We start from the raw sequence: 23,586 nt of genomic DNA on the forward strand, positions 1-23,586 counted from the left end.
CACCCTCAACAGTCAAGAAGCACACTCTAATATTTCCTTTCCCCCTCCATCTTTAAAAAATGCACTTCCTTGACCCCCGTCATCTCTCTCCTGCTACAGTCTGAACTTTGGCTTCTCTTTCCAGCCAAGTTCCAAGAGAATTGCCTAGAAGTTTGGACTCCACTCCCTTACTTCCCATTCCACTCACATCAAAATGGCTTCTACCACCAGTACACTAAAATTTCTTTTATTCAATCAATTATCAGTACTGGGTGTTAAATTGGTGCTTAACCAATGAGCCACATCCCCATCCCTTTTTATTTTTTTTTATTTTTTGAGACAGGGTCTCATTAAGTTGTTTAGGGCCTCTCTAAGTTGCTGAGGCTGACTTGGAACTTGCGATCTTCCTACCTCAGCCTCCTGAGTCACTGGGATTACAGCATATGCCACCAGGCCCGGCTTCCAAGTGCTCAATCTTAACAATCATAACAGACATTTTTGCATCTTCTTCTTTTTTAAGTTCCAAGTATTAAACTCAGGGCCACAGGCATATGAGGAAGCCCTCAATCCTCATCTTAGTTTCCCTGTCAGCTGCTTTCAAAACCACTCATCATTCTCTGTTCTTTCCTTTTTGAAATGCTCTTTTCTTTTGACTGCTGTGATTTGTCCTCTTGCGGGTTTCATCTTATTTTCCCTTTCTGTACTAGGCCACTGAATTCTGTAGTTTCCCAATTCTGTGCCTTGTTCCTTAGTTATATTCTCTTTTCACTGTATACTCTTTCCCTATATGATCACATAGTCTCCCATGGTTGAGTCCAACAACTTCTTAAATTTCCATCTCAGCCCAGATCCACTCTGTTTTCACTCCGGATTCACATACCCAACTGTACATCTATGGTTCCATTATGATGTCCAATAAGCATCTCAAATTTAATACGTCCAGACTTTAATCCTTGAGATCCTCTCTCAAAACTCTTATTTTTCTAGTTTTACCATTTGGTTAATGTCACCTCCATCCATCTAGTCACTCAATCTGAATTCCAAAACATGGCCAACAAGTTCCTGCACGAGCTGCCCTAGACTGCCTCTTCACCCTTCTCCTGTATTTCTCCCTTAGAAGTATTCTGTTTAAGACAAACTGGTGGCCTAGTGGATCCAGGAACCTGCTAAGCTTTTGTTCATCTTTAGGTCTTTGCTAAGTGTTTCCCCTACTTAGAATAGTCCCTTCCTTTCCCCCAGCACTTTTAGATACTTAGGCTATCTGGAGAACTACTTCTCATACCCAGGGTCATTAAATAACATTGATGACCTCAAATGACATTTGATGACCTGGGTATGGGCATTGTATGACATTTAAATGTCATTTTTTCCCAGAGGTCTTCCTTGAACATCACTCCTGTGATGTAGCTACTGCTCTTGCAATTTGCATTTATAACATCCTGTTATTTTTCCCTCATAGCAAACACTGCAATTTGAATAGCTCTGCATTTGTTTTTCTTTGTTTAATGTCTCTGTGAAATGTACTCTCCAGCAAGGACTACATTTGTTTTGTTCGATTTACCCTCTGGGTTTAACAGGTGCAGGCACATGAGGTCTCTCTGAGATATAAGCAATGCATTCCTTTCTTCCCATAAAACAAACAACACCATCTTTCAAATCCAAAGATAAACATAACAGACTCAAGTAAATTCTTTAAAAATCTGTATTGGTGCATTATAATTATGCATAATAGTGGGATTCACTATATCGCATGTGTATATGCACATAATTTGATCAATCTCATTTCCCCAGTAACTTCCCCTTTCCCTTCCCTCCTCTCTTCCCCACCTACTTGCTCTATTCTACTTGATCTCCCTAATATTATTTCAATTAATGCATTATAATTATACAGATAAGCAGAATGAATTTGTGTTATATTCATACATGGACATAAAGTAACTGGATAGATTTCATTCCTCAGTACTTCCCCATCCCCTCCCTTGCTCCCTTCCCTCTTGATTCTCTTCCTCCACTCTTGATCTCCTCTTTTCTTTAGAACTCTTATTTTTGAGTGAAAGAACTGGAAAGAGTCTTAAATAACTAGTTGCATCCAAAATAGTCATTCATTCAAACTTAGAGAAAGATTGTCCCTTTTCTTAAAAAAATAACAGGATGAGGAAGGCAAAGATCTCATATATCAGTTCATAACCCAATTAATTGTATAATTTTACATTTTCAGTGTTCCATTAAGACAATGGCATTCCTTATAAACTGTACTTGAAGATAATATAAATATGCATGCGTTTACAAGTAATTTTTATACTTAAAAAATCCATATATTCTTATAAAAAAACCAATATTAATATTTGCATATATGTATGTATATGTGTAACTCATGTTATTATACTTAAAATATTTCTACTCTTAAAAAATAAAAATGTCCACATTATATAAGCTTGAAATTTTGGTTTAAAAAAGTAAATTCTTCTCATTAGCTAGTTAAAATAGTTGATTTAGCACTATAAAAGTAAATGCCCTTCCCTTAAAAAAAATAAATGAATAAATGGAGCCATGGAAATGGAGATTTCTCCAACTCCAATGACCTCAGCAGCATCTGCTTCAATTACTTTCTGAAAATGAAATAACCAAATTACCATTCAGCTTTCTGCTGTGCTAACAAAATTAGTCTGAAACATAAAAATTCATCTGCTTTATATTACATATTATACAACCTCTAAAATAAATCCCTTTCTAGCTCTAAATTGTAATGAACACACACCCTGGTTGTTATAATCAACATAAAACTCTCATATACATAGGAAAAATTAATGGAATGATTAATGACTTAGCCCAAATCAGCCACAATGGTGATTGAATTTAAATCACTCCACCTATTCAAAAGGGGAGCAATCAATTTTGATTCTATTATGCTTTGTATAACAGATGTGCTCTTGAAAATGTATGTGCAAATTGTATTTTTAAAAGCAATAGAGTGATTCAGAAATACATTTAGAGCTTGTTTTTATTTTTCAGTTTAGAAAAAATATTTAAAACATGAGTCACTGGCCTCTAATTTAACTACTTTATAAGTTCAAATGATCACCTAGTCTATCAGGTATTCCATAAACACACTAATAAAAACAATGTTAGTTTTATTGACATAATCCATATTCTCATTTTCTGTTTCTTCTATATTTAAGCTTACCTCCTGCTCACCATTCTCCTAAACAATTCTTGCCTCCTATATAGCCACAGGCTCACACTTCTCACTTTGGTCCATGATATCTCCACTGGATGCTATCTTTGACTTTTCCTCAAATGAAATCAGGTGCTTGATTCTAGGAGCCCAGTTACTGAGAAAAGATCCTCCTCCTTTCTCTCCACCACATTCTGCTTCCAAAGCTGCTAGATTCCATCTTGTTCTAGGAAAAGACCCAGGGAGTCACCCAGCCAAGCTCACTTTCTCTCCCTCCTTGCTCCTAGAACACTCAGATGCAGGCTTCACTTTGTTGAGGAGTCTGACTTAGCTTTGTTTGGTGCTGAATCATGTTTGCAAACCATGGACCAACCTGGGTCTTGCTAGGTCTCCTTACAACTGTCCATTCCATTACTATTTTTATTTATGTGTCAGAAGCAAAAAGTTCAAACAAGTAGGGAAGGCTGCTGAATGCTCCCTGATATATCATGAAAATGAGTTCAGAAAAGACAATGGAACCCTAAGTGGGTTGTTTTTTGTTTTGTTTTGTTTTTGTTTTAATGTAAACTAGGCATGAAATGGAAAGCAAAGGAAAAGAGAAGTGAAAATATGTGATCAAATCCTCCATGGCTCAAGCACCAGATCACAACTTCTACAACTTTTACAAACTGGGGATTTTAGCCATTAGAGCGTTTGACCCTGAATCTAGAGACAAAATAAATACTAGGGGAATTCTTGTCACATTACAAAAACTATAAGATCAGGAGACATGACCTTTTTTGGTTGGAATACAGGGATGTACAAAGTTCCCTGGGCAGACCAGAGATTCCCTAGTTTGTTCCAAAGTTCCTCAGAATGCCTTCGTACTAAAACAGAAGATACCAGGTTAGTACTTAAATACGCTTAATCATTTTATTATTGAGATCAGTGATTTCCATCTGTCCTTAAACTGAGAACTCATAAGATTCTATAAAATTCAATTCAACACACCGTAATGAAGAATACAATATGATGATTAGGAGTGTGGGCAGGGAGCTCAGGTACACCTGGGTTGAGACTTGGATCTGCCACGAGTTAGTTATGTGACCTTGGACAAGTTACACAACATCTATGAGACTTGGCATCTTTATCAGTAATTACCATGATAACAGGAACTACTTAATGGGAGTAATTAGGCGATTACATGAGAATGCAAATTAATCTCTGTTACATCCTAAATATTCAATGAATGTTAACTATCATTCATAGTGAATGACTGGTGACTAGCAGGTTCAGGGAACAGAGCTAGACTCTGTAAGGAATATAAAAATAAAAAAGAGCCCAACAATAGTGACAGACAAATAAGGCAGAAAATGTGAGTATTACTGGGTGTAACCCAAGACAGATTGTATTAAAGGCCCCAAAAGAAGGCACAAGGAAGACCAGCAATGTCCTCTATGTTTGGTGGCAGGGGAGGGAACATCTAGTTATGGGGGGGATAAATGAAACTGGAAAAGCCTCAAGGGGACAATGCCCCAATTCAAGATAGGTTTGACAGAGTGATGTTCACATTACTGTACATAAGGAGAGAATGGTAAAGGGCAGATCTTTGTATACAGAATGCAAAGTTCTGAGGAGGCAAAGTGAAAGACAGAAAAATCAAAGTAAGAGACAAGACAGAAGGGTAGGGACAAGCCAGATTGTGCTAAACCTCAAATGCCAAAAAAAAAAAAAAAAAAAAGAAGAAGTTGGGGCAGGCACAGAAGTGACATCTGAGCTTTGCCCAGGAATACCAGCACGGCAAGTTGAGGGGAAGGGTGTGCAGTTAGGATAGAGGAGGTGAAGACTGCTCATTGAAGTTTTCAAATGCAAGTTTTGCAGAAAAAGAAAGGAAAATTTCTACTCAGATCATCAACCACTGAATTGCTAGTGGGAGCTATTAAGCTTCAGAGCTAGGAGCATGAAGCACTTTCCAATTTTCTCTTGTTGGAGAGTCACTGCACCAGCAAAACGAAAGGTCTCAAATGATTTATGTCTTAGTTCAGTTTGTACTGCTTAAAACAAAAATTCCATAGATTGGGTGACCTGAACAACAAACAGTATTTCTCTCAGTTCCAAAGGCCAGGAAGTCCAGGGCCTAAGTGCTGACAAATTTGATTCTTGCAGAGAGCCTCTTCCTGGTTTACAGATGGATACTTTCTTGCTGTGTCATGCCATGGTAGAGTGAGAGAAATTCTCTGTCTCTTTTTATAAAGGCACTAATCCTATCATAAGGGCTCACCCTTGTGACTAACTACCTCCTCCCAAAGGCTCTCTCTCCAAATACCATCATATTGGAGATTTAAGGGTTTGATACATCAATTCAGGAGAAGGTGGGTTGGGGGAGGGGAGTAGTAGTGTTGGCAAAAACACTTAGTCCACAGCAATGTGACAAAAGTTATCTCAAACCTACAGTGCCACATTTAACTCCAAATTCAGGGGCAATTCAGCTGAAGTCCTACTCAACTTTCAGAAACATTTCAAAAGAGCTATGTTGAGTGTAGGTGGCTTAAATCACTTTTCTTTCCTTGGAATCTAGAACTTTTTGTCCTGGGTCTTTCACTAAAGGCTATAACTAAACCATGTCTCTGGACAAGTTTCAGGGGATATATAAACTCCCTGAAATTTATATATAATGTGTATCTATGTATTTATTCTCATTAATTTTTATATTCCTCACTTAGAAAACGTGATTTTGTAATAAAATTCATTAGGTTTTTTTTGTTTGTTTGTATTTGTTTTGTGGTGCTGGGGATCAAACCCAGGGCCTGAAGCATACTCTCTACCATTGAAAAACACTCTTTGAGCCCCTTATTTGTTTATTTTTTATAAGAGATAAGGTCTCGCTAAGTTGCCCAGGCCAGCCTTGAACTTGCAATCCTCCTATCTCAATGAGCAGCTGGAACTACAGGTGTGCACAGCCATGCATGGCTCATTAATACTTATTTTTTAAAAGCATTTTTCTGAAGACTACATATTTTAGTTCATTCAATCCTCTCAACTACCTTATAAATTAAGTACTATTATTATGCCTACCTGAGAGAGAGAGAGAGGGAGAGAAAGAAAACTGTACCCAAGCCCCATAGCTAGTAAGTAGTTCTGCAAAGAAGAAACTTACAGGAGATTCAAAAGCAAAATCTGCCCAGGGTTCAGGGCAACATGTTTCCATGTGCTGGTTTTGTTAGGTCACTTTATTGGTCTCGTTCCAGTATTTGGGACATCTAGATCAGTCTGGGATTTCAGGTTAAACAGAAACACACTAGTCATTAATCCTTCAAATTAGTTTAATAAGAACCCATGCCACTGTGCTATGGGAAAGTATATTTATAGAACAGGTATTCTTTTGCATGCCCATCTTTGAATAATTGGCTGCTGGGTGTTAGAGGAATACTTTTCGAGGAAACTTAGTTTTCAATCATGAATAATGACTTCACTCCCAGTACACTAACAACCAAAGAGTTCTGTGAAATGACAAGTCAGCTGATCACAGTGCTCAGTAAAAATAAAATCATTTAAAAATGTGATCCAATATGTGCATACTTATCAATATTTACAACAAAATTTTCAAGAACCATTATTTATTCTGACTGCATAGAATATACTAATATTTTCTACTTCAGTCTTGCTTAACTAGTCTAAGCCATTGTATCCCATTATGACTTCTTTTGAGACATTTCTCAAAAGAAGATGTACAAATGGCCAACAAGTATATGAAAACATGTTCAACATTGTTAATCATCTGAGAAATGCCAATAAAAACCACAATGAGATATCATTTCACCCAAGTCTGAATTACTATTATCAAAAAGACAAAAAAATATCAAATGCCAGTGAGAATGTAGAGAAAGGGGAAGGCTCATATGCTATTGGTGGAAATATGAATTAATATCGCCCCTGTGGAAAACAATATGAAGATTATTAAAAAGCTAGGTGGAAAACCCTCATATGATCCAGCTATCCCACTACTTATATATCCATAAGAATACATCAAAGAGATCCCTGCACTCCAGATTGCAGCACCATTCACAATAGCTAAGGCAAACAATCAACCTATGTGTCTATTGATGGACATAAAAAATAATGAAATCTTATCATTTGTAGTAACATGAATGAGTCTAGAGGATTATTATGTTAAGTGAAAGAAGTTGGGTACAGAGAAACTAATTCCACCTGTTCTCACTTATAGTGGAAGTTTAAAGAGTTGATCACTTTGAAGTAGAGAGTACACAGTGGTTACTAGAGGTGGAAAAGGTGAGGTGCAGAAAGGATGGTTAACAGGTACAGGGCTGTGGCTGGACTGGAGGAATAACTTGTAATGTTCTGTAGTCAGTAGAAGAGTCATGGTTGACAATAATAAATTGCATATTTAAAAATAGCTAGTTTTAAAGAAGATTTTGAATAAATGATAAATGTTTGAGGTGACAGGATATGCCAATTACTCTGATTTGATCATTACACATTATATACATGTATTAAACTATCACATAGTACCCCATAAATACATGCAATTACTAAGTGTCAATTAAAAATGCTGGTTTAGTCTGCTAAACTGATTTCATGACCGCCCAGTGGGTTTTAACTCTCAACCTAAAAAGCAGTACTCCACATAGAATTAAATCAAGTAACTCAGCCTATTCCTTAAAAAGAAAGCAAAAGGTCTGAGTCTAACTATTAATGGCTAAGTGTTTACAAGCCCTTCTTTTAATCTCTAGAAAAAAGTTAATGATTTCTTGGAAACATTAGCAGATCAAAATTGACCATGAACGTTTTTCCCAGTAGTGAATGATAAGCAATATGTAAATGTTCCCTTAAAAGCCTCCTGATCTGAACTTAATCAAGAAAATAAGAAACATAAGTCTTACGCAACAACATTGAAGCTCATGCCAAGAGTTTAATTGTAAATTAGCAATAATGTCAAGGCACAAGCAGCTTTTTCATAGAAAATGATTTGAAAACCCCTTAATCGTTTTAAGATTAATAAAATTGCTGAGGACTGAAAATTTGGTAGTGTAAGACTCACAAAATGTTTACATCCTACACTAAGGACAATGTTGTAAATGTGCTCTTTCATTTGGTTACCAAATATTTAACAGTTGGTATATGCCAACCACGATTTAACAGGCACACTGAAAGAGCACTGAACCATTGCAGAGTCCCCCACCTGCCAAATGGCTACCGGGAGGAGATTCAGTATTATCACAAAAAACAAATATGAACTGTGAGACCATGCTAGAGAGTGTTCTACGTTGGGGCTTTGGATCTTTACAGGCACACAACACAACAGTCATCTAGACTGGTTATTTGAAACTGAGATAAAAAACCGTTTCCAGTAAAGACAACTAAAACATTCTATTTTCAGACTCACATAAAATTTTTACTATTGTGTACATTATGATGCTAGGAGCATGTTCTAATTCATTTTTCAGGCAAAGTGAAAATTAAAACTACATGCAGGGTAAACTGAGGCAACATGGAATAAGGAAAAACAATCAGGCAGGGCACAATGCCCTGTAATCCCAGGGATTTGGGAGGTTGAGGCGGAAGGATCATGAACTCAATGCCCCCCACAGCAAGCTAGTGAGGCCCTAAGCAAATTAGCAAGATACATACATTAAAAGGGCAGGGAGGGCTGGGGAGATAGCTCAGCTGGTAGAGTGCTTGCCTCACAAGCACAAGGCCCTGAGTTCGATCCCCAGTACCGCAAAAAAAAAAAAATAATAATAATAATAATAAAATAAAATAAGTAAATAAAAGGGCAGGGGATGTGGCTTAGTAGTTAAGCATCCCTGGGTTCAATCCCTGGTTCCCTCCTCCAACCAAAAAACATAAATCAATCAGACATATAGACATAGCAGAAGAGGGTTCAGGACTAAACTCTATTTAAATGCCAAGTAATTAGGGATAAGTTATTTAAACTGCTGAAAAACAGATTCATCATTCCTATTTACACCTACTCATAAGATCACTGTGAGGATCAAGTGAGTGTGTGTTTGTGAAAACATTTTGTGAAGTACCAACAAATGCTATCATTATGATTCCCTTTCACTGGAATCAGTAGGCATGGCACAACTGATTGAAAAAAATGAGCAAGTATTAAGAAGGTACAGAGTTAATACTGACCAAGTATTTAAACTTGTTCTATTTGCTTTTCATATATTGACACAATTAAAACTTGTGATGTGACTAAATATCTGAATTGAGTAACTGGTAATTAGTTTCTCCTCAAATTTCAGAAAAACTAAGGGTGGCAGATCTTGAATGGCCCTTGGCCAGCAGAAAAGAACAATCTACAGATTGTTAACTAAAGAAAGGGCAAGAGTTCACGTGGTTCCACCACGTGTTGTGTTCATTCTGGGCACAGGCATACCACAAAGAGATGGCTCTTCTCTAGGGTTCAAAGGCTGCCTCTGTGGGGCCTGAGAGCACACCCAGATGTCTCACTCGGTACTGCGCAGCCAGAAAGACCTGTCCAGGTACGCCTTCCACTGGATCTTGGGTTCTATATTCCACCAAGAAGGCAAATGGAGTGTTTCCATCCAATATATTTCTCCATTCATCTCTATTAGGGGCAACTACTTTTTTAGATAAGATCTGGTCTTAGAAAAGTACATGACTGACATGCAAAGCCTGACTTACACAGGTGCAGAATCCAGACTAAATGTTTTTGACTGTCTTGGTTGGTTAACACTATGATGGTGACAATACTGTGGACAGATAAAGTTGACAGACATGTAGGATGGGATGACTTCAGTTATAAACAAGTTGCTTTTGTATACGTCACGTGTACGTTAGAGTTTTAAAACCCAGGATGCATTTCTCCAAATTAGTTCACAATGGTGTAAATGAGTTGTTCAGCTGCCAGGACTCCCCATGGCGATCTAGTCGACCCACACCATGAGTAGCGGCAGGTCAGGCAACCTGTGTTCTACAGGACTTGTTCTGCCACAAACATGCCACAGGGCCTTTGGCAGCAATGTGGAGCAACAAACAACTCTGGAGTTGGCTCAAATTTTGCTTTGCTGCCTACCTGCTGTGTCAGCTCAGTGAAGTTATCAACCCCTTTGAGTCTCCACTTCCACAGTGGTCAAATTATATTTGGGGATGAAAATTTTTACTTACCAAATGTTTTATGTGAAGATAATCTGGATCAGTTTTCATGAGCCTTTTACACAACAAGACATGCATACAGAGGATAATGTGGATCTTGAATCCTGGGATAAGATGCCAATCACAACTAGAGGTGACCATCCCAGAGCTCTGGCCATCCTAATTTCTGCAGTGCTACTCTGAGGGCCAAGAGATCCCTATCTCTGGCATGCCTACCTGAAATATGATAGTGTATCAAGCAACACCCTGGTGGGGCTCAATTAATACATATAAAATGCCCTGGCTTGGGTGAGCACATTGTTGACACTTTTGCCTTATGGGTTTTAGGTCCAACTATTAAATAAATGGGTACCTTAGGTTTCTCAAGCCCTTTTGGATGATGTATTTCCCCTTCATAGTATCCCAGAACCTAATTGTGCCTTAACAAAGTAGCTTTTGGAAATGGCATGATTCCTATTTGGATTATTGCTCCTTCCTCCCTGATCTGAACAACAGAAGCAGCTCATGGGAAGCAAGTAGGGCATCAAGATGTATATTAGCTGAAGATAAAAGTGCCGGTAGTCATGGAAGTATGGTCAAGGATGAACTGTTATTAAAGGAATGACTGAGGAGTCATTTTGCGAGGTAATCATATCTACACAGCCATCTTGGTTTCATTTGGTTTGTATAAGAAAACAACACGGTTTCCTATGCATGCTTCATAGAAAAGTGAGTTCAAGGATCAGTCTCCAGATGTTCCTCCTGGAAGAAAGGATAAAGGACCAGCTGTTCATCTCTGGTCCTCCTTGCTGTGCCCCACTTGGGAGTCTTCCCTGTTCTGGTTGGGATGCTTCCTTCCTCAAAGCCATCTTGAGAGAGGATTATTATTAGTCATACTTGACAACTGAGGAAACGCAGCATAAAAGAAGTTTAGAAGACTTGCCCAAAGGGACACATGGGAGGGATTTTCAAATATTAGGTGTTCTGCTGGTGGGTGGGAGCGTCCAGGTTGCAGAATCACCAGGGCCGAGCATAGGTGTGGGAGTGGGGAGCAATCAGAGGAGTGGGGATGCGAATTCAAGTGAGTTCCACACTCCACATCCTTGATCACAGAGGATGATGACAGAGGTAGTGGGGGATCATACTGCGGGCTTTAAAGGGTGGGTAAGAGAAGAGAGTAGGCAGGAGGGCAGTTCTGCTTTTCATGATAATCCTGGGACAGGATGGGTGGGAAGCCAGCAAGTCTGGGACCTACATGAACAGCACATGGTCTGCTAAGGAGTCTATCACTCCACCTCTCCTCACAGGCTCTCCTAGACCTTATCGAAGGTGAAAAGTAAAACTCCCACAAAATGGTACTTTGGGTTATCTACAAATGTATTTTTTCTTTATTGGTGCTAGGGATTGAACCCAGGGCCTTATGCATGTGAGGCAAGCACTCTACCAACTGAGCTATATCCCCAGTCCTACAAATATATTTTTGCTGTCCTCAATTAACCCTTGATCCTGAAAAAATGCTTTCAAAAACTTTCAAATTCACATACGGGGTTGAGGTTGCAGCTTAGTAGTTGCGTTTGTGTTTAGCATGTATGAGACCCTGGTCTTAATCCCCAACATCAACACATGCGTGCACACACATGTGCACACATATAACATAGAGGGACCTACACAAAAATCACATGAGTCAAATAATGAGAAATGAATGTGGAATGAGGGAGCCCTGTTTGGCACTGTAGAGGATACCTGCATTCATCACAAGGGGAGAGAAGAGGAAGCAGGGGACAAAAACAACAGTCACCCCCGAGGACCATGCCATTTTTAGAGTACAAAATATAATTTGATTTAATAATTTAGTTTTTCATTTGGTTTTCAAGATCTGTGAGGGATTAAGATACGTATCACATACTGTTCATACAATTTTTTTGCAAAAAGTATAGAAAAAGATCACTGGAATCATTCCATCTGGAATGAACAACTACTATAAAATCACACTGAAGCTGATGAAAACTAGATGGGCCAGGGTCAAGAACCTATGAACACTCAGCAAAACTCACCCAGAATTCACCTACCCACAGGAGACATTAATTTGCCCTTCTATATAGAATTACACAGGCATATTTCAAAATATCCTATAAGAAAGGAAGGATTAGGAGACTCTTGAATCACTAATTCCAATCCAAAATTATTAAAATAAGGTCCCTTAAAACGTAACTTTTAGGGGCTGGGGAGATAGCTCAGTTGGTAGTGCTTGCCTAGCATGCACAAGGCCCTGGGTTCAATCCCCAGCATCACCAGAAAAACCTTAACTTTGCTTTAATGTTAAATTGGGAGGGGATGTCAACGAAGGGAGGAAGGATTATTTATCAAACACAGTCATACAATGTTTATGAAACCACATAAAAAGATAGCACATAAAGAAAATGTTGACTATTGAACTACTCAGGAGTTGTTAGAGCTTGGATCTGGAAGTCCCCCCAAAGCTCATATTGAAGACTAGTCCCCAGTGTAGCAATGTCCAAAGGTGGGGTTTGGGGGGGTGATAGGACCATGAAGGCTCTAACCTCATGAGTGGATTAATCCATTTGTTGGGTTAATAATCTGGATAGACTACTGGGACGTGGCTGGTGGAATAGGTCACTGGGGGTGTAACTTTGGGGACTCTTATCTGTCCCTGGCCCCTTCCTGTGTCTCTCATTGTTTCCCAGTTCCCCTGAGCAGCTTTCCTCTGCCATGCACTTCTGCCATGATGGTCTGCCTCACCTTGGGTCCAAAGCAATGCAGTTATTTGACCATGGACTAAGACGACTGAAATCATGAGCCAAAATACACTTTTCCTTCTTTAAGTTAGTTTTCTCAAGTTTTTGTCACAAAGATATAAAGCTGACTAACACAGGACGAAACAGAGGAAAAAAAAAAAACAGTTTGAAAGCAATTTTAGGATTTCAGATACACAATTTTGGTAGCATGCAGAGTATGAGGACAAATCTTCATTTCGATTTCCTCTGAACACCAGTAGAGATTTATGTAAGATGGTGTAATTTAGTTTAGAAAAAACTGATTACATCAATTACCCTTGGCCTGACTTTACATTTCACTCCAGGGATCTTGCTTGGACTGCCCTTAGGTACACTGCTCTAGAAAAATCTGTCCTATGTTGTAAGAAACTAGCTCTCAAGTAAATTCCATTGATAATTCCCTTTTAATTCTATGATAATTCCAGTTTCATCAGAAGGCGTTTGAATGGATTTATAACTTCAGTTCTTTTTTGATGATGTTTGTGTTTGGTTTTGCTTTTACTAGTTTGACCATTTCTGGTTTCCATTCTACAGCTAAATCACAGGTTTGTTTATCTCTCTCTTTTTTCTCTTTCTTTAGCTCTCACTCTCTTATTTCATGGTAACAAATTGCGTTGACTGCCTGTTTTTATAGCAGCACTAATTTTTGTCCTTGTCCTTATGTTCCTAAACCCCCAAGGTCACGCTTAAGCATTTTTTAATATGTTTTTCTTTTCATTGTTAGAATACTTGTCAGAAGAGGTCACAGTAAGCAGGACAAATAAATTTGACATTTCTGAGCTGAAAAAACTATGCTGTTTTTTCCAGAACAGTTTTAGTTTGTATTCTCAGTTTAGGGTCTTTCCTTATTGTACATTTTAGGGACAAGAAGAAGTTAACATATAGCAGATTGTTAATGAACAACCAGTAACCCTTAATATGGGAATCTTTAAATCATTTTAGATTCAGATTGGGAAAGCACGATAGTTTTTAAAGATCACTATGGAGGGCATCTATAGGAAAAAAGAGAGAGAGAGAGAAGAAAATAACTTTGACCTAAATTCACACCTTACACAAAAATTATCTCAAAATGGATTATAGACTTAGATATAAAACAAAATATCATAAAACTTTTAGGGAAAAATCTTTAACCTGGGGCTAGGCAAAGAAATATATATAACACTCAAAGCAGAATTTATAAATGGAAAAATAAATTGAACCACATCAAATTAAAAACTTTTGTTCTGCAAAAGACCCAGTTAAGAAGATGAAAAAAGCAAACTACAGACCAGGAGAAATATTTGCTTATATCTGACAAAAGACTAAATCTAGAATGTTATAAAGAACTCTCAAAATTCAATAGTAAAAAATTCAACTAGAAAGAACTTGAAAAGAGATTTCCACTGAGGAAGATATATAGATGGTTAATAAACACATGAAAAGATATAGTTAACTTCATTTGCCACTAAGGAAACACAACTTAAACCACAATAAGACACTACTATACACTTACTAGAATGACTAAAATAAAAATAGTCACACCACCAAATATTGGAGATTATGCAGAGAAACTGGATCACTCATACATTGCTGAAGGGAACATCAATCAGTACAACCATTCTGGAAAACAGTATAGCAGTTTCTTAAAAAAACAATCATATACTTATCATTTGACACAGCAATTGTACCTTTGGGCATTTACCCCAGGGAAATGAAAATTTCCCTGCATACAAAAATTTACACACTCATCCTAAGCAGCTTCATTTGTGACAAAGCTGGAAATAACCCAATGCTCTTCAATGGAAGAATGACTAAAAAGCTGTAATATAGCCTTACATGGAACACTACTTAGCAATACAAAGGAACAAACTGTTGATATATCCAGCAGCTTGGATGGATCTCAAGGAAATTACAGAGAAAGCCTGATGTCAAAGGTTATCATGATGATTCCATTTATGTAATATTCTTGATTTACCAAGTTACAGATATTGAGAATGAACTGGCAGTGGTCAGGCGTGGCAGGTAGAGGGAGGTGACTATGGCTACAGAAGGGTAGTACAAGGGACACTCTTTGGAACTGTTCTGTGTCAACTGTTAAGGTAACACACAGGTCTGTCTGCACATGTGCTAAAACTGCATAGAATTAAATGTGTACAAAAGACACACAATGAGTGCCTGTGAACCTGGTGAAATGTGCATAGAGTTGGTGGACTGTATTAATATCAAATTCCTAGTGGTTATATTACATCACAATATCACATTATATTGCAAGATCTTTCCACTGGGGAAACTGAATGAAGGATATAGGGCATCTATCCCATGCCTGATTTCTTCTTTCTCCAATCTTGTTACTCTCTGTGGTCCAAATAATTTAAAAAAATTTTTTTACTACAATAAGTAGTTCGACTCTTGCTTTCCTACACTTCTTCTTTATGATTTCTTATTTTTCATTGGGGCACACCCATTGGAGATAACCCTCTGTTTGAATACTGATTCTTATGCTGCAAGAAATGTACAGAATGCTTATTTTCTGAATCTTAGTTAACTAAATGATAAAATGGGGATAAAGTAACCTATGTAATAGATTTGAGAATAAATAAAATAATAAATAAAACACTTATACATGGTAAATCCTTAAATTGTTTCCCTCATTTTCCCATTAATAATCTAAAATCCAGCTTAATTTATTGATAAATACATCAACAAAAAAACTTTGGCTGAAGCATTGATTACTAAAATGATTTATAAATGTTTAATATTTTATTCATTTTATTCTGATTATTGAGTGGTTGCATGTAGATATTTAAATCTATACATCATGGCCTATCATGCACTATTTTATTTCTGTTTAGATAACGAGAAATGTTTATATGCTGGACAAGCTCAAGCCTTAAAAATCCCATTTCCAAAGATATCATTTCATCCATTCTATTTACCTACAAAAATACTTTTTAGTCCTGAATTCCCCACAAGGTGGTTAAACTTTCAATATGACATAATTTTTTAGTTATGCTCAATCAATTAAGCTACAGAACAGCAAGAACTAAGCATATGATGGACTGAAAATTCAAGGTGTGTTTCTAAACATGGGATTCAGAACAATCTGCAGGTCAGCCAGAGTCCCTGAGTACCACTAGCCTGAAAGAACTTCCAAAGATAGAAACAGAAGAACCAAATGTTATTCCTCTACTAGTAATAAAAAAGGGCAAAGTAAAAGGATTTTAATTTCTATTGGCTATTTGCTCTGTTTATAAACAGTCACAGAACACAAAATGCCAAGTAGTACTTGGAGACAAAGTCCCGTCAATTTTTTTTTTTTTTTTTAAACACTGATATAGAGCTGGGGATATAGCTCAGTTGGGAGAGTGCTTGCCTCGCAAGTACAAGGCCCTGGGTTCAATCCCCAGCACCACAAAAAAAAAAAAAAACAAAAAAAAAAAAACTGATATAATTTTATAAAAGAATGCTTACCGAGCAAAGTAACTTTGTTTCCGTTCCTTCTTCTCTTCCTTGGTATCCATAATACACAACTAAAGTGCAGAATATTTGGAAAAGTCCTTCTTTTTAATCAATGAGTCATAGCCCTGTTAAAAAAATAACAAAGTAACTATAAATTTAAGAGTTTAATGTCCAGTATAAAGCACAGTACAGCTACATGGCCCAAAACAAATGAAGGATAAACTTTAACCAGGAAACAAGAGTCACATGAGCCAAATGCAAAATGCAAATGCCTACTGGAGGAAAACACACACATTCATACACACCTATAATTAGAACAGAGATGTTAAGCCACATAGCAAAATGCTGATGGAAAACCAAACTATTTTTCTCATAGTTAACAATTATTTCAAAATGTGCCAAAATGAAGACCTTCACTGACTTTGTAAGATTGCAGTCTAGTGGTGCAATGCTAATTATTTTTTAATATTGAATTTGTATTCCCTACTTCCAAGTAATTCATAATGAATATGTCTCAAAGATAGTTAGGCAAAATGGCTCACTTAGGTGTTTTACAAGAATGATTTTAAAAAAAATAATAAAAATAACTTCAGCATTCTATTTTGTTTTCAGTAACATGCCAGCAAGTACATCCCTCTTCAGCAAATGTGGATATGAAAATTCAGATTCAGGAAGCTACTATTCAGAATAGCTTTCTATGCCTGCCTCTCCCCAATGCCTGACACCATCACCTCTGCTTGCCAGCAGTGGTTTAAACCTATGATGAAAGGTTGTCTCCAGATCAATCTTTCTTAAATACCACTTTCATCATGCTATTCCCCTGCTCAAAAATTTCCAATGTCTGCTTACTGCCTGCTTCCCCAATTGAAATTTTCTGCAGAGCATTAACACTCCTAAAATCTCTCCTTTTGCCTTGAAGCAAAAATATGTTCACCAGTCAAATTGAAATTTATCAAAAAAGCAAAGTGATACTTAACAATTAAAATTACTTATTCATTTCAATAAAATAAACCATTTAATCCACAATACATATTACATGAAAGGTACTGTGACAAGTCCCAGAGTTCAAGGGTAAAGGAGACAAGATATGTTCTCTAATAGAATTCAGTCTGCTGGGGGAGACATAGGATTTCAAGACAATAAGGTATAAAATGTCAAATGATTAGATCAATTTTAGCCATTGCACAAGGTACATATTTCATAATATCATGTGGTACATTAGAAACATACACAAATATTTAAAACAATACTTGAGCTTTATGCAGGGTGCACTCTGTGCCCTCCTCGCACACACTAAGGTTATAAGTACGGACTTCCTAGATAAGGGTCAGAGGAAGCAGGTCTGTCCTGAATAAGAATAGTTGTTCCCTGCTGCTCCAGGGTCAAGCGTGAAGTAGAATAACAGTGGGAGCTGAAGGTGCAGACATGGAAGGATCAAGGTCGGAGAAGACTTCATACACAATGCACAGGAACTTAAGCTTAACCCTAAATCTGCATCATGTGCTGCCTGTCCCTTCACTGCACCCACTGGCCATCAATGAGAGATCATGCTGAGCCCAACGGCGGCACTTACAGTAGCTATTGCCAAACTAATCAGAGCCAGTTCATGACATACAACCAATTTTCTCAACCCAGCAATGAAAAGAAGCTACCGACGGGGTTGTCAGGAGGGATGTGGTATAATCATATTACAGAGGTAGAGAATGGACTTGAGGAATTCAGAAGAAGGTGAAGTAGACTCATTATAAAGAAATCACAGTAAAACTAGTGAATAGAGCAGGATCCAAAGATAGGCAGCAGTAGCTAATCCAGAAAGAGGGGAAACGGATTCATGAAATACTTAGAGGATGACTGAGTTGGGATTTGGCAGCCCATTCCATACAGAGAAGATAGGAAAGGAAAGAATACAAGAAGGCCCTCCAACTCTCTGCTTCAGGGACCAGGTGGACTTTGAAAGGAGAAATACGATACAATACACATGAAGAGGGTAGACTGTATGTGGTATCAGGGGACAGAATAATATGAGAAATCGAGTTTTGGACATGCTGCCTTTGAGGTACCTGTGGTCATACCAAAATATTCACCAGACATTTGATAATATCCAAAGCATAGGAGGGTAGTGAAAGCAAGAGAAAAAATAAAAATTACCAGCATATGATTGTAGTTAGGAAAAAAGGAAAACAAAACAAAACAAAACAAAGATGAGATCATCCTGAAAGCTTGACAGCTGTACACAACAAGACCCTTATGGAACAGTCTCAGCTCTGTTTGTTATGGTTTGGATGTGAGGTGTCCCCCAAAAGCTCACATGTGAGACAATGCAAGAAGGTTCAGAGGAGAAATGATTGGGTTGTAAGAACCCTAACCAAATCAGTGATTTAATTCTCTGATAGGGATTAACTGAGTGGGAACTGAAGTGGTAGGGTGTGCCTAGAGAAGACTGGAATTTGGGTTTGGCTTTGCAGTATATATTTTGTTTCTGGAGAGTGGAGACTCTCTGTCTCTCTGCTTTCTGATCACCATGATGTGAACTCCTTCTATCCACCCTCTCCTGATGTTCACTCTTACCTTGAGTCCCATGAAAAAGAGCCAGCCTTATATGGACTAAGACCTCTGAAACCAGGAGCCCTCAAATAAACTTTTGCTCCTCTACAATTGTTCTGATCTTTTAGTTACAGCAGGGAAAAAGCTGACAAAAACACTGTTCATCGACACAGGTTCCTGACGTGGCTCCACCCTCAAGGAGGTTGTCACCCAGTGGAGAAAATAAGACATGGACAAATAACTAAAACGTAGGCTAGTAAGTTGGAGCTGGCCAATGAATGAAACTAGGAATCTGGAACACTCAAAGCTCAACTTTGGTTAAGGTGATAAAAATCTACCTTTCAAGATAGTTAGGCTATTTCAATAAGTTAAGAGGAGAGATAAGGAGTTCCAGAAGGAGGAAATGTAATCAAAAGAATGGGAGTCAAAAGGCAAGAAAGATAGTAGTCACCAGGTAGGGAAAGGGCATGGTCCTTGTTGCTGGTCTACCATGTCATTTATTTCAATATACTCTTCATGTTATCACTATTAATTCTTCTAACCACATGGTGATTCAGATATCTTTATTTTCATTAAGCTAAAGCTGAGAAATGCCTTAATTTACCTAATCTGACAACACTAGCTTCAGTGGAACAGGGATTTAAATCCAAATTGGTGTACCTTCAGTGTTTTTCAATAACCTTTGGAGCTAGAAAGCAACTGTAGATGAACTAGAAAAAGTTCTGTGGAATCCACATGTCCAGTGCCTCAACACAGACTGCAGGTTAAAACAAATGGAGCCAGCCTTGGCAGGAGGGCGTCCTTCAAGACCTCCAATCTGTGGGGCAGTGAACATGGTAGTCGTGTTACAATTAGTTGAAATAATTAAAACTCATACAAGAATCTGGATGATGAAAGAAAAAAGAAAAAGGAAAGATGGCAGCTGAGCATCTGACTCTGGACAGCAGCCTCCCGTTGTGGGTTGAACCCACTGGGCTCGTCCTTGACTCCTACCTTTATCTTACTCTCTCCCCTGGCTTGAGGCAGTCACGTTCTCCTCCTCTTCCTGACCAGATCTATCACAAGGCCTAATTCTGCTTGGGAAACTTCCCTCACCACTTGTGTGCCCTTCCCTCTCTTCATCAGGAACTTACTTCACATGTCACCTGTCCATCCCCATGAGGCACATACACTGTGTCATACACTATGTAACAAGGTCACTTCACCTAGCCTCCTCAGCTCCAAACCATGGCAGCCTTCAAGGCAAACATCACCTCCAAGTTTCCTTGTACATTTCCTTGTACTTCCCTAAATACCTGGCACCAAAGAAGGTAGAAAATCCATATAAGAGCTAAATTAATTCAGAATTGAAGATAAGGTCAACTACATGGCAGATCAATAAAAATGGAAGGATACCACCCAAATTAATAAATTGAGCTGGGTGCAGTGGCTCATGCCTGTAATTCCAGCAGCTTGGGAGGCTGAGACAGGAGGATTATGAGTTCTCAAAGCCACCCTCAGGGGGAAAAAAAAAAAAAAGGCTCTAAGCAACTAAGTGAGACCTAGTTTCTAAATAAAATACAAAATAAAGCTGGAGATGTGACTCAGTGGCTCAGTACCACTGAGTTCAATCCCAGTACTTACTTACTAAATAATTAGACAGTAGATAGATAGATAGACAGATAGATAGATAGATAGATAGATAGATAGATAGATAGATAGATAGATAGACAGACAGAACTTGAAGATGGGGAATGTAGACTCATGCCAGCTTCTTTCAGACTCCTGCAAGGAGTAGAATCCAGGGTACCCAACCATGCCCTGAGTCAGGTGGCTTATTTTGAAATTCCTCTCCTATATGCCAAAAACACATAATGATCTGTTTATTGAGTTTCTCCTCATGAATAAAAATGAAGTCATAACAATCTAATTGGTAAATTTTTATATTGCAAGCTGAGCCAGAAACTAATATTTGATTCCAGTAGAAAAACACTGACAAAAATAAGCAGAAGAGAAAAAGATTAAATGATCTGGTGCTGCTGGGTCTGCTTAGAATAAGTAAGGCTTTTATTCTATTTTTCAATATTCTATTAGATAAATAAAAATAGGCTAATCTATGGTTTCTTTTAAGTTTCTGTGAATTAATTCCTTAAACAAGACAGATGCAGTCCTTTCTACTCTAAACACAGGAACAGATTAACCAGAAAGAGGTAGGCAGTAGATGCTATAAAAATGATTTGCACAGAGCATCACACAGCAGCCTTCATGCTTCGGTGAAGAACCAAAGCTCCTTAAATCAAACTCTAATGGAAACTACATTTTCCATTATAAGTGGTTATAATGGGCTTCTTAAAAGCTCTTCATTCATTTAATGTTGATTTTTCCACACATCAATACACTCTAGATTCATCCAAACACTGACTTACAAAAGTCTCCTGCATTTATGGTGTATTGCAGATCACAAAGAATTTTATGAGAGAACACAAGATGGATCTTCAGCCTAAATTTTTCTTTTTGCAGTCTTAAGTCAGGATAGCACATTTAAACCCAAATTCAGTTCATTATTCAAAAACAATGGCACACAGAAATCTTCACCTCGTAAGAACTGTGTTAAAGACAAAGTATTTTTTGTATTACTAGTAAAGTGTTTCTAACTTGAGAATGTGGCATCATTTAAAGAGAATTCTAGAACGGAGACTCCCTAACCACATCTATGTGAACTGCATAGAACAGCAGGCTTTTTGGATTCACATCTGACACGCTGCAGCTCCTTGAACATTCAGGTGTAACCAGGCAGAACTAATCGATGATGCCCATCAACTGTTTTTCCAACAACATGAGTCCTAACACACAAATGAAATAACAACAGGAAAATGCATGCCAGCCTGGTCACACTGAGTTTCTCCACTGAAGGAACAGACCAAAATGTACCTTTGTATGCAGACTTCTCCTCTTAGAAAATACTTACACTTATACCCATACAAGATGGGTATTTGGTCTCTCTCAAAGTCACACTCGCCTAAACAAAAGGATATTCAAATGTCAGTGTTAACTAAGGTCAGAAATTTGAATACTGTCTTTAGCAAGAAACCTGGGAAGAAAGAACCAGGTACAAATGTGTGCCACAGATCTGTAAGGGAACAACCAAGAGGCAATGCCCCCAAAGAAGGAAATGTGTATCACAAAAGCAAAGCAGCAACAACAAAAAAGCAAAACGTAAAAGTGAGAAAGAGTCAAGAAGTTAGGATTTAAGGCAAAGGATGATGAAGGAAGAGCTACCGGTACGCTATTTGGGAAAGTGGGACAAAGTCTTTGGATGGCAAAATAAATGGAGAACTCGACTCTTGGTCCATTAGTCTCTGCCTAGGAAACTTAAATTTGACCTGAAAAGAATTAAGAAATGGGAGTGTTTCTTACCCGAGTGAAGAAAATCCATCAAGCTCCTAGCTACTCTAAATGAAGACCCATCTCTGGGCTAAATAGATCATTTTACGAGTTCTAAGAAGAGGACATGCAAATGGGAATCGAGAAATGCCCCACACCTAAAAACTAGACAATATATGTTAAATTTCAACACAAGTTAGAAAGGGGACTGTACAAACTATACCTTGGTTGATATCACATCAATCCCCAGGCGAGCTTGAGAAATGATTAAATGCAGGTTGGAAGAGACTTAGAATAGAAACCAGTGAACTCTGAAACCAAGAATGGTTCCCAGAAAAGCAACTATTCAGCACAACAAGGTGGATTCCTTATTGAAACATCCACCATAGACCATCCACCTCTGCTGCAGATCCAAAGAGGAAGGCACATTCTTCAGACATGAAGCTCAGGAAGAACAGGTAGCTGCACCATCAGCTGGCAAAATGAGAAACAGTGAGTGCACGGGTGTTGGTAGACTGAAGCACAAAACACAGAGGGGAAGCAGCCGATCAGCTGGAAGGGAAGGAGAGCGAGGGAAACGTTCATAGGTGATGTCAGTGCTGGGCTATGGAGGAGGAGCAGGAATGTCCCAGTGAATGCAGCAGAATGAGGATGTGCACACCACTGAAGGGAACTTGTGCTCAGGGAATCCTGACTGGTCTGGTATGGTAGGAGCATAGGACTGGTGGAGGAGAGGAGGCTGAAAGGACGATGGCTTAGTCAAGTACACTGACCTCATTTCCCTCTTTGACATAGCTATTATTCTAGGAGATGGGGGAAATGAGACAAACACAGTGGAACTGCATTTAAAAGGCATTTGATCAGTTTATCTTGATCTGCTTATGAATAAGATGGAGAAATGTGGGCTGGATGTGTGATTGGGTGTTTACATGATCAGATCAAGAAAATCATTGAAGAACTGAGCCACAAGGTATGTGTTAAGCCCAACTCAGGTCTGGAAGCTGACCTCAACCTTCAACCCGCAGGGAAGATGTTAATAGCAAAAGGTAGTATTCTTTCTTAGGCCCTGTCCTTACCAATGAATTTAGTACTGACTTGAATGAAAATATAGTGGCCTCCTCATCAACCTTTTGGAGAGATAAAGGACATCCTGGATAACAGCACTATGATTCAGAAAGACCTCAGCTA

The 23,586-nt window shown here is 38.2% G+C and overlaps 1 protein-coding gene across 1 annotated transcript in view; it reads right to left on the reverse strand.

Moving 5' to 3' along the window:
- Positions 1–23,586, reverse strand: part of NCOA7 (nuclear receptor coactivator 7) — a 192,450-nt gene that overhangs the window by 153,194 nt on the left and 15,670 nt on the right. Inside the window, 1 exon segment of the mRNA XM_079148281.1 lies at positions 16,504–16,616. Coding sequence (XP_079004407.1) covers positions 16,504–16,553 — 50 coding nt within the window. The 5' untranslated portion in view covers positions 16,554–16,616.

This window comes from Sciurus vulgaris, assembly GCF_902686455.1.
Source record: "Sciurus vulgaris genome assembly, chromosome: 7".
NCBI lineage: Eukaryota > Metazoa > Chordata > Mammalia > Rodentia > Sciuridae > Sciurus > Sciurus vulgaris.